This window comes from Plectropomus leopardus, chromosome 4 (genome assembly GCF_026936395.1).
Source record: "Plectropomus leopardus strain MGB_pleo_1.0 chromosome 4, ASM2693639v1, whole genome shotgun sequence".
NCBI classification, from domain to species: Eukaryota; Metazoa; Chordata; class Actinopteri; order Perciformes; family Serranidae; genus Plectropomus; species Plectropomus leopardus.
The window spans coordinates 16,036,916-16,049,994 of NC_142179.1; the positions used below are offsets into that span (position 1 = coordinate 16,036,916).

At 40.6% G+C, this 13,079-nt stretch overlaps 1 protein-coding gene across 3 annotated transcripts in view; it reads left to right on the plus strand.

Annotated features, from left to right (window-relative positions):
* Positions 1 to 13,079, plus strand: part of pde4d (phosphodiesterase 4D, cAMP-specific) — a 242,955-nt gene that overhangs the window by 106,576 nt on the left and 123,300 nt on the right. The window contains exon 1 of one of the 3 annotated variants that reach the window (XM_088076640.1): positions 2,162 to 2,811. The exons of the other annotated variants lie outside the window; for them this stretch is intronic. Coding sequence (XP_087932766.1) covers positions 2,549 to 2,811 — 263 coding nt within the window. The 5' untranslated portion in view covers positions 2,162 to 2,548. Of the gene's footprint in view, positions 1 to 2,161; positions 2,812 to 13,079 lie in introns of those variants that run through there. 3 annotated transcript variants of the gene reach the window in all.

Here is a 13,079-nt window from a genome sequence, read left to right on the forward strand (position 1 = left end):
AGCAAATGTTTGGAAAACACAAATTTGTGCAAATGCACTCTTTCACACACACAGTTAACTATGGGTGTCCTCTCAAGGGTTACTCATTAATCATCCAGAACCCACTGGCTACCTGTCTGATGATGATATAGCCTCTGTTAGCCAATATTTCAAGGGTTTCAGTGTAGTCAGTGGATATTCGGGCCAAGACTGCGCCACAGAGTCCTGCACGGGTCTGATTTTCTAGACCCCATCTGAACCGGCACCGCAACTTGCAATGCCACATCCACTCTGCCACCTGCACAAATGACCAATTAGTGCGATCACCCAACTTTTCGACACATGATCCACAGCCTGACCCAAAATCGCAAATCCTATAATAACTACGTGCTTTTTAAATAATTCAAATAGGCAGCACATTTTAAGTGATTTGGGACATTTTATACATGTGAAACCAGCATAATATATTTTTAAATAAAGACAATTCTGGAAAATAATTTAAATTGAAATATTTTTGCTTAATCTCATAATATTGAGCCGGTCATCTCCTCAGTAACACACCTAACTGAAATGACTCTCATATTCGAACACAGAGCCAGTACACAAAATCAGTAGTGAGAGGGGTTAAAATGTTAAGTAGGGCTGTCAAAAAATACATTTTTTAAATCATGATTATTCGCATAATTTCAATAACTAGTCACAAATAATCACATTTTTTTAATCACATTTTTTCAGTTCCATTATTTTGCATTTCAAAACTGTTCTTGTGAAATACATATTAAGCAATTTTTTCCCAGATTGTCTTGATAAGAAATCAAATGACAGTAAAAAACTGCATGGGAGTAGCCTGAAGTTGGCCTATCTGTAAAGGGGAGACTCATGGGCATCTATAAAAGTCATTGTCATTCAGATATCTTGAGGTCAGAGTTCAAGGTACCCCTATAAAACTGCCATTCCGTTTTACCATCTTCAAAATTTAGCTTTGGAGCATTATTCAGCTCCCTTTCTGAGAAGCATGACATGGTTGGTACCACTGGATTCCTCGGGTCGAGTTTCACATGATACCAGCATAGCCTTAAAACTCTGTTACAGCCTCTTAAGGACAGAAATGTCAGCCGGCAATTTACGATAAAAACAACAAAACAAAAATGTGTTATTTATGGCCCTTAATCACATCAGGATTATCGCGTTAACGTTGACACCCCTGGTTAAATTATTGTTTTCATTTTATTATATGAATTAATATCCAATATCTGTGATCCAACCCGACACTGGACTCTGGTGTGTCGCTCATTGTGTACTCTATCAACAGATATCTGCATATGAATGCAGACATATTTTACAAAAAGATTAAAACCTGAATTTACACCAGATAGACGATGGGTTCCAACATTGCATTATGGCCATTGCGTTCTCCCTCATTTGGTCTTCAGCTGTGAGCAACCAAAGCTTGCTCAAACGTGATTGGTCAATGCTACTCAGACTAAAAACTGAACCACTTTAGACACTAAAATCTTGTTCTGTTCCCTACAGATTCTGCAATCCTGTGAATATCTGTTTATAGAGATTACTCAGTAACTAATGGGTGCTTTAAACACGGTCTGCTGCAACGACAAATGCATCCTCACAGATGCATGTGCGTCGGCTCTCAAGCGCATGCATGCAAACGACATTTTTGCACAGTATTACTCAAGCTTACCATATCTCTCCTCATACCTCCCTGTTTTTCTGCTCTCTATTGTGTACACACACACACACATACACACACACACTCTCTCACACACATGCTCACGCTCTGCTCAGCTCCCAGGATCAGTAGCTTATAAACTGGCTGCAGTCAGCAGTCAGTCTCTCTGTGTAGGCAGAGGAAGGAAGGATAAATTGCTTCGACTGGATGGAACAGAACTCAACCATCCTTATTGGATTGAGTCATACTGGGCTGGCGTTTTTTTTTCATGGGGGAACCAATGCAGGTTCCCTGTTGGCTTTTACCAGGCAGAGCTTGGTGTTCTGGGCTCGAATAGACTGCATTAGTTCAGCTAAACTCTTGCTCGATTTCACTGGACTGCATTGAGTTGCCTGCAGGCCAGGGGGAGACGGGGCTGGCGTAGACGGAATTCCCTTTTTTTTTTTTCATCCCGCCCTCCCTCTCTCCTTCTTCCATCCTCCCCTTGTCTTCTTCTTTGCACTTTCACAGCACACATCCAGTGTTGCAGAGCAGACAAAGGCAGCAGCCCTCAGTGCTTCTGTTCATCTATTGGCTCCTTAAAAGACGGAAAAGGAGAAAGAGAAGAGGGATTCTGTCTCTTTTATATCACCTGCTTTTGTATAGAGGGAGCTGCTGGTGTGAGGAGCATTTCTGTTTATCATCCAGGGATTTTTGGATTTTTTAATTTTTTAATTTTATTTTTTTACAGATTGCTAAATATTGAGGAGATAGTTGGACTCTGACAGAGAGGAAGCATATATTATTCTGTGTTCTGCTTGATCTCTGATATATCTTGGCTGCCTTTACTGTTCATCCATTTGGTCGGTGCTGGTGGTTGGTGGTGGTGAAGCCGGGGCAGGCATGGCCCAGCAGGCAGGCATGGGGGTGACCCACCAGGACACCCTGGCAGTGCCCCCCATGCCCAAACACTCCGGCCTGAATGAAGACCTGGTGAAGATCCTGCGGGAGAACCTGCTGCAGCCGGAGAGGCCAAGAGGACACCGGCGGTCGCCCTCCTCCATCTCCCCGCGCCTCTCTCCCCGCAACTCGCCACGACTGCTTCGCCGCATGCTGCTCAACAACAACATCCACAAACAGAGGCGCTTCACTGTCGCACACACATGGTGAGACTCAGATAGTGACTGGAAGATTGATGTGGCTGTTGTCACTATTGCGTGTCGGTGGATGGGAAGCTGTTATTAAGTGCATGTGTGTGTTTGTCTTTTGTCAGACATGTGGTCTGAACCGCACCCTGGCAAACTTTCAAGGTCGGGACTGTGTTTGTTGAACGCTGTGTGCGAGGGAGGTGGCTCTGCGATAAGGCATTTGAGTAATTAAACTTTGTTTGTGGTTAAACTTGAATGCTTTCCTCTGGCAGGAGCGTGCATGAGCAAATCTTTCGTGCAGGCTGTTCATGTTAAATTTCCTAGGAGACCCTCTTCCCACCTTAGATAATGAGTTTCACTCTTGCTCCAGCATAATCCCCCCTCCCCCCACATCTCCTGTCACTCCCCCATCTTCCCCTGCCCTCCCTGCTTTTACCTCTGTGTGATGTACAATTGTGCAATATGTGAAGAGACACACACCAAAGCTTCCTGTCTTGTTAGGTAGGTAGACGAGGAAGCCATCCATCACTACATTTCTTCCCTCCTGCTGTGGTTTTCTCTCCACACCTGTCTGCCTGCAGTTTTTGACTAATAATTAGTCTTCTATTCCTGGCTGTCTATCAGCCTCTGTTGCACTCGCCCACGCCTCATCCCCTCCCTCCATCTCATATCTATTCCCCATTCACTCTCCCCCCTGCACCTCATGCCTCCTCCCCACTCTCATTTTTTTTCCTCCCCTTTAACCAATTCAGTTTTTCCCTCCCTTCCCCCTCCCTTCCCCCACTGCACAGCATCTCCTTTTCCATTTTTAAGGACTCATATATCTTTCACCCCCCCCTCTCTCTCTCCATCTCTGCATGCCTTGTGCCCCACTTCCTTTACTCCCCATCTCTCCCATTAGACTACTCCCCTCTGGCATCTTGGATCATGATGATGTAGCTCAAAAATTCACATTTTCTCACACATAAATTCACATATTACAAAAACTTGACTGTGCTACTTCCTATTAATCGCTTTCATTTCCTCCTTCTCTGCTTCTACCTCAAGGTGTCATATATCTCAGTTTTTGAACACACCGAGTTGCTTCCAGTTTCCTCTCATGTCCTTTACTTCCGTCTCACTTTCTCCATGTTTAATCCCCTCGTTTTCCTTTTCTTTATTCATCTCTCTCCACTCTTTTGCATATAAATACATATTATATCACCTCTCATCCCTGCTTTTTTTCCTTTTTCCCTTTGCATCTTATAACTGATGATGCTAATAGCTCAGGGAGATGTGGCTCCTTTAGCTTGTTGCTATTTTAGAGGCACACTGCTTCCTGTGTTTCTCTATAATTTAAATTTTATGAATTAATTATCTGTGTGCAAAATTATACTGTCTCTGTGTGTTCATGCCAATGCGATGGTTCATACATGGTTGTTAATTCAGATTATGTAATTTCACACACCACCACCGTCGCTCTCCCATGTGCCACTTTAAGCAGAAAGCTATTTATCTCAGTTCCATATTAAGAAGCAGAAACACTTTCATTCTTGGAATGGATTTTCCCTGTTATGATGCTCAGCCTTGTCACCAGCCTCACAGCAGGGCAAGTGAGCCTGATTTTTCAAGAAAGTCCTGCTTGTGTAATATCTGCGACTGATGAAAGCAGCGGGGGTGAAAAGAGCAAGTGACACTGGTGGCATGATGGTGCATTCATTATAGATAACAAGGCCAAATGTAAGCTTACATATTTCTGATGAAATGCTGTATGCAGTATATTCTGTCATGATGACACTCAAGTATGTGCTTGGAGAAAACCTGGTCATTCTTTCGGGGGGGGGATCCATTTTGAAATGTGTCTCCAACTACTCAGTTATTCACACTTGCTAAGTTTTTGAGATCTTCAGGAAGGGATGTCCAGATCGGATTGGAAGTATGGGGGCAGTTCAATTTATTGAGTTCACGCCCCGCCCCATCCTTTGTTGATGTCCGACGCCACACAGGTGTCGCAAACTGAGAGTACGATTTGAAATAAAAATCCAGGTTTTATTGTAATGCTGCTACTCCAATACGTAGAAACAGAAATGCTGCACCACTGTGTGTGGAATATATATGGAATATAAATTTTTGTCGTTCATTGTTCGTGAACGTAGTTTTACGATAATGCTGTAAGAAGCAGAATTGTGACCAATTTTTATTTGTTGTGACTGGGAATGTTGAAGTTAGTCTATAGCTGTACCCTGAAGTGAAATTGTGATTATATATTATTCATTTAAAATGTTCTATACTTATATTACAATGCTGCACCAAAATCGTTTTAAAAGCAATTTCTTAAGACACATAATTTATTTACTTTGTTATTTTGTTGAAATAACAAATGACTCAGATCGGAATCGGGGGGATTCCCTGTCTACTGTCAATTAGCTTCTTTAGGATGATGCTGTAGTGTCCAGTTGTCTCAAGAATTTCTAAGCATCTGCTATCGTATGCACTGTATGTTACGATATGTTATATAATTGACTTAACAAGGTCAGCAAAAATGATTGAGGTCATGTTCATATATGTTATGATACTGCCCTTGTCTTCATGTATGTATTTTTTTTTTTACATAAGAATGTCACTAACATTTCAGCCAACATGATGCCAAAATAAATAACAGGGTTATTTTGATCATTATAAGACTTGGGCTCAGCGCCTAAGCACCTTACTCAGCGCCTAAGCTCAAAGAACAGAAAAAAACAAACAAAAAAAAGTTCAGAGACATTCTGCCTGCAGACCAACTCCTGCACACTAACTTGCAAAATTAATACATGGGTTCTTTTTGATGAAGGCTAAGGTACCAAAATGTCGCAATAAGTTCATTATTTTTGCATGTTAGACAGTATCCACAAGTTTTTCTGCAAGTTGTATCCTTCTCGTCCCTTTCCTACGCTTTTGTCTTGAGATAGACGTGCAAAGTGTTCTTTTGTTCTGAGACACGTTTTGCTGTCATTTCTGGTTGAGCTGCTTCTGTCCTCACACCTGCTCCCTGTTTCTGAGTTTCACTATTCGTCGGGTTCAGCTCCTTCACACACACAAGCTTTTATTTATGTTTTATTTAGGATATTTTTCCACATTCCTGACTGTCTGAATATTAAGAATTAAAAGTTTAGTGCTCTTTTAAATGGTGTATTACTATGCTATTATATTATTATTTTACCAGTGGCATAAAATGGTCTTAAAATAACAATAATATTGTGAATTGCAATTATTAAGTCCTCCAGGAGTAGTTATCATGACAGACCTACATTCTTGCTGTGTTTAGTGTTGCCAGATTGGACTAAAAAATGTAGCCCAATCAAAGCTAGAACCCACCCTATTATGGGAAAACTGGCCCAGTTGTTAAAATTCAATTTATGGTTCAATTATATCCAATCAAGTCAAGTCAGGCCAATTTTATTTTCATCCCAATATCATGCCATGTAAAATATTTTCTGTGCAGTCAATTGTGATTACATCCCTCAGGCCATAGAATCCTACTGCAGTCCAATAAATATTAAAACACAAACTAGTGTGGAACTGCATCCCCAAGCATGTTAAGCAACATCCTGCAAACAGAGCTCCTCTCAGAGATTGAAAATGCAGTTGCAGGTTTGTTTCTGAGTAAATTATACCAGCCATGCTTTGTAAAATTTGTCGTGGGGCAGATTTGAAGTTTGGTTCACAGGGTTGTAGCTTCAAAGACGAGGCTTGTTGGCAGGATAAATTCATTAGATATTTTGATAAAAATCTTCAGATAAAAAACATCACCATTAAACCTTAAATGTGTTTTCAAAATGTCAGTCTTAGGTTTCTGAAATCTCACAGCCATCACTCATTCTGGTGGTTTTCCTTGGCTGCAAAATTTAAATAAAACACTTTTCTGGTTTCCGCTTACACGTTCTTCACAGTCAGTGTTTGATGCTGTTTGGCCTTCACCTGAGTGTGCAGCGGAAAACATTTCTGTCCATGAAATAGAAAGACGGAATGTGTTTGCTTCCGTGCTTCTTTGTGTGAAATGTGTGTTTTGTCAGATACTGCTTTGCATCATTGCTGCTGGGGTGAACAGAGCAAAAGTAGGAAGAGACAGTGATAAGAAAGAACAATGACCATTTAATCACTGTGTAACTTGATGGTCATGTGCCTGCGTCTTGACATTTGAAGAAAAAAAAAACAAGCAACAGACATAATATCAGACAGAGATAGAGGGACCGTGGGAGGTTACAGAAAAAATGCTGTGTTTTTGTGTGCACATGTGCAAGCACGGGCACGAGAGAGAGACAATTTGTTTGTAGGAAAGAGAGACACCGTTGAATTGGCTGTAAGCAAGAGGGAGATTGACAACTGCAGTGCAATTTACTCCAATCACCTCCTCATTGTTTTACAGCTGCGGGGAATCACAGGGCCACTGCGCTGTAAATCTGGTGACAAACACAGCCCTCAGTGGCTCCACTCCACACTTCATTAAGAAGACAATCCTTCTCCATGGACAGATTGGCCTGATGTACTGCTTCGCTGTCCTTATCGCCACAATGCCATGAAAACCATACACAAATTGCTTTACAGTCACTTGGAGAATACTTTAGAGAATGTGTCCCACATGCTGATTAGCTTCTCCACTCTGAATTATTTTGATTGGCTGTAATTATTTACAAAGATACATAGTAAATACAGTACTTATGGGGATATAATGGGGGTCATCCTAATTTTCTGAGGGCTGTATGTCTCTTGATTAATGTTGACACGATGCTGGAATTTCTTACTTTGTTAAATACCTTTTAAAAATATAAATATTGGATACAATTTTTAATACCATTGGAAAAAGTATGACATTTTAGGACATCCAATTTTAAATTAAGTAGGGTTATTAAATAAGGACGACTTTTCTTGGTTGGTAGCAGACAGCCGTAGAATGACTGTCGTGAACATAAACAATAAGAGAGAGTGAGAAAATGCAGCAGGTACAGGGGTATCGGTACTGCAGAAAATGAGTGTTGAATCTAATTCAAATATTCAGGATTGATATGCATCAATCAGCTGATATTTTTACACCACAACTCTTGATAGAATCTAACATTGTGGAAGCTTCACAGTTCAAATCGTAAAAGAACGAAGGGTTATGGATGTTTCAAATGCGGTTCAGCGACTGTAGAGATATCAATGTCTAAAATAAAGACAACTGTTATGGACGTCATTATAATGTACTTTTAACGGGGGCAGCGTTGTAAATTGCGGCAGTCTGTGAGACCATTGAATACACACTGAGTGGAAAATTTCGTTTTACGATATTACTGATTTTTTTTTTCTGTTCCACCATCTGTTAAATGTCTTGTCATCTCCTGCGGTTATGTCACGCTTAAACAACACTACACTGCCCCCATGTCCTCTGCTGGCACTGCTCCGTTTTGTACATATCCAGAAGCTTTCAGAAAATGTGCACAAATACAGGCACCATTATCACAGTGTACTGACAGAGGGCTCTGTCAGTGTCTGTATACAAAACGAAAGTCGTTTTCAGCTGTAACTGTAACGTTTAAAGATATATATTTCAATACAGTGGTGCGACCTATCTAGCATTTCTGTTGTGCTTATTTTAAGTTTTGTGTTGCTTTGCTACCACCTTTGATAAACTAAATCTACCAGCACGGAAGCTAAGTAATGTTATGCTGTGGACAGGGGCCACAGAAAAAAACACATTTGACCACCTAAAAGAATCCATATCAGTGTCAGTTTATGCTATATTTAGAATATTTCCTCCACTTTGACGAAACACACTAATGACTCTAGGCAGTGGTGAACCAGCAACTCCTGTGTTCTGCAAAGTAAAATTACTGTTTTTCTCAATGGAGTGTGGTGGCTTTCAGATAACGGCATCAGTTCCCCGTTAGAAAGGACTGTCTGACAACAAGGCAGAACAAAATATTCCTAATGTAGAATACAGTTAAACTGGTATTGATTTATTTTATTCATTTTTATTTGTTTTTTTACCTGGTTAAAAACGAACAAATTCAGGTAGCGTTTGCTCAGTGCTTTTTTAACATATGTACATGATGCAGTGGCTTTCTACCCAGAGGTTCGTGTAAACATTATGATTTCATCCACAGGACCCTGGGAATATAGACACAATCCCATTTAATGGAATGTTCAGTACAAAAGTTTTTGGTTTCATTTACGGCAAAAAAAGTCCCAGTTGTTGACAAAATGTGATGATGGTATAAAGGAATTTTGAAAGCTGTGAATATTTGAGCGGGGCTTAATTTGGCTGAGAGGAATTTAAGTAGAGTGTGGTGGTTCTTATTCAATTGTTGCCCGTGTTATTACAACCTAAGCTGCAGCACCACCTCCAACTGCAGCAGAAGCATTAGTGTGGCTTTCTGTTTGGAATTAAAGCGGGTGTCTACAAAACTGGGTGTGTTGACAACCGACTTAAGACTCAATATTACATTGTGCCTTGCTATCATGGGATGTGTTAGGGATTTGAGTTGTTTTTAACAATAGCTTCTGCACATAAATACTATCAATTTGAAGGGGATCAGTGTTGATGGTTTTGATATGGGCAAATTGCTTTTCAGCCAGAGACACAGCAGTTGCTAAAAATTCCTTCATATATGATGCATTTCGCATTTATTTGTAGGTTGAGCAACTACTGTCAGTCAGATACAGTAACACATTCATTACCAGCATACCGCATCTTCTATACCATTGTTTACAAATTTGGTCTTGTGATACAGTATGACAGGAGGTTAATCGCTTTCAAGAGTCATGTCTGCTTCATTATGACAGCGTGTTAATAAACCCTAAGATAGCTGTTATTATATAAACACCCCTGCGTTTGCACACGTGACATGATTGAAAAACATCTCACAATCATCGATTGCTCTCAGCTTCACATAAGCACAGTGCATATAAAGCAAGGGTTGAACGATGTGCTCTCACCTTCAAGTGACAGACGCACCGACACTCACGACTCAGTTTTTGTATTCGCTCCACCAGAATAACTGTTGATATCCTGTGTTCAACTTTCCTCCTCACTGACCCTGAGGTATTTTTAATGCTGTTGCACAACAGCGTCTGATGCTGCATTGCAACATTGCAAGTGTCTCTTTATGTAACAGGAGAGAGGGATTTCAGCGAGGGGAGAACAGGTGGCTTCGACTGCTGGTGCTGATGCTTGTGCTTCTTCTCTGGCTGAGTGGTCCGACTGGGGAGTTTTGGTGGGGATGGCTGTAGGGGCTGCGGAAATGATAGATTGATGGCTAGCTATGTGAATGATTGATGATAGAAGATGGGTGAATGTATGAAGGAAGGGAGGGATGGAGGGAAGGAAGCAGGGCACAGTGTGGGAGTAGAGGACCTCAAGCTAAACACAGTGGTGCTAATCTAGACAGAGCCGACGAGCCATGACGCTCTCTACTTCTCACTGGGTTATATCATCTCTCTGTGTATGACTCTACTGCACTCTCTCTCACTCATTCTCTTTGCCATGTCTTTTTTTATATCCCAGTTCAGAGCAAAGACTTACGACAAGACGAGTTGAAACAAGCAAACTTTCCATCCCTTTTCTAAATGTTATGGTTTCTGTGGATTCGTAAACATCCATGGATCCGATCAGAGCAGCTGCTGCAAAGGCGAGTGAACGCAAAAATTTAGACCCAGCGTTTTACTCTGACTGGTGTTCTGCTGCTCCATCTGTGCCCAGAGCACACTCTGCACTCCTGGAATGTGGCGCAATGAATCGGTGAACAATAAATACATATATTCCAGTTAGGACTGGGTGATTTAGTTTTAAAATAATATTGCAATATTTTTAAGCTATATGGTGATACAAAATATATATCCTGATATTTTGAAATGTTCTCTAAACTGAAATGAAATAAAGTAGTCACTGCCATATTATGAAGTTAAATGAGCTGCTGTTATAATTACACAAATCAAAGCGGTGGCCACAGTGCTTTCATTTTGAGTGACCCAGCTCTTCTCAGGCCGGAAGTGTCAATGTTTTTACTGTGAACTTGAAGCATTCAGTCAACTTTTGGATTTTAGTGTTAGTAGGCAGTTAAACTGTTACCATGACACCTTTAAATATTAGGATTTATTCACTGTCAACTGGAAATAAACTACCAGCTCTCCAGTTCATATATGGCAAAGATTTGCAAGTTGCAGTGGTGCTTTGTAATCATGATATGTGACTGAACACATGCTTCACCTGCTTACACTACCAACACTGAAGATTTATTCATGATAAGCTGGAAACAAACAGCTCTCCGGTTTATATATTAATTGTATTTGAAAGTCACAGAGCTTTTCCATAATTGCAAAATATGACAAAATAGTCTCAGTCATGGAGAGCTGTAGGAAGAGTAAAAGAAGCACAATGCCGGAGCGAGTCTCATCCAGTGGCTTTAAAAAATGATGTGACAATTATACTTGATGTCCGCGATATAATAATTGTATACATCGCACATGAAACAAGCCATGATAGATTTAATTTATTCAGTATATCACCCACCTGTAATTCCATAAATGCCCCTGATGTATTGTCCAGCTCCAAAAGTAGAAGATCAGTACGTGGCGGCAGATGTTGTTGTGTGGGAAATCCTGCAGTAATCTGAATCAATTGGGTTTTGGACTGTTGGAAAACTCAATATGTCATCTCAGTTCTCTTTGATATTGTTAACTGTGATTTTTTTTGCTTTTTTTAATTTATTTTGAAAATAATTTGCAATTATCAGTAATTTAAAGAAATTTGAACTGCTGCCCAAATCAATAAGATACTGGCAAAAGGCAAAAATAGCTGATTGTCCTTGCATTATTCAAAAAGCAGTTTGCAAGAGCAGTGCAAATGCTGTGGGTGTGTTTAGGGTAAATTAATAAGTAACACAGTTCTGTAGCAAAATGCCCTTCAGCAACGTCCTGAAATCCCAGCTGCCCCAGTGGCTCAAATACAAGATGTACCTGTCAACCTCTTAGTTAATACAAATTGATGATGATGTGGTTCAGACAGTTGGCTTTAGCACTGACTGTCAGAATAATGTTTCTGTGTCTCAGTACACTGATGTGGAGGTGATTTGTCTATCGATGTGTTTACCCCTTACAGCTGAAGCGCTCTTACTGCCTCCTCAGTGAAAGGGTCCACAGTGAGTCATTGTAAAGTGGGTATTCCAGGCGAAATGGGACTCTATAGCTACCGCTGTTTGTGGCTTTAGATGACATTTCTATAAATAGCCAGAGCCATTTTGCCTGCTGTTCTTTTGTATTCCCAGCCTCCCAGTCTATGGTCCAACCCTTCCTCATATTTTTTGTTTTCCAGGGCGTAGCTTTGCTCAAGTAATTACCTTCCAGTCTTTTGAGGTGGCTTTGGATTGCAGCTGTCATCCTGCTGTGCAGCAAGTAGGATTCTCCAGGTTTTATCAGCCCAAACACTGCTCTCTACCCGGGAGAATAGAGCGCCTGTGATTTGCATACATATGAGCATTTGAGCAATGCTGCTGCTGCTACTGTGCTAACAGAGCTGGCTGCATGACACATCCACACAGTACAGGCTTTTCATTGCAAAGACAGGAAGATTTGGACTGATCAATGAGCTCACATGCACATTATTGTGCCTACATGCACACAAAGGTACTCTAAAAGATACACAGTCACTCTGAGTGATTCTCTCACTGTTAGATTAGACAGGACCCTGGTTATGACTCAGCTTTGACTTTGTATTCTGAGCTAGTGGCCGAGTCAGTGTTGGCTGAGTTGAATGAGAAAATTAAGATTATATAACTGTGTGACTGGAAGAGACTGTGAACGAGAGAAGAAGGATGAGTGAGGTAGACAGGGGCAGAGGAAGAGTATTTTTTAATGTTTTATATGATGGAAGTGCATTTCATATCGCACTAACTGTAATATATCACTTATAAAAAGGAAGAAGCCCCTGGAGTTACTGCTGTAATCCAATCATCCCATTTAATATGGAGTCATAGAACAAACTGGATTAGTCTGGAAATTATTAATGCATTAGTGCCATGCTTTATAAATATAACTCATCATGCTCTACTCTGTTATACATTGTATTTGAATGTAGTGGCCATTGACTGACCTCAGATGACTGCAGAACGTCATCAGGAAAAGAGTTAAAATTACAGCTGGCTTTCTCCACATAGAGACAGGAGTTGTAGCAGAACCATTTACTGAAAGAAACATTTCACTGTGAAAAACTTCTGTAAAGTGCCTTCAAAACTCAAGTACCAGATCGAGAAGGTTTTTAGTTAATTTAAAAAAAAAATGTCAAGGTAAAT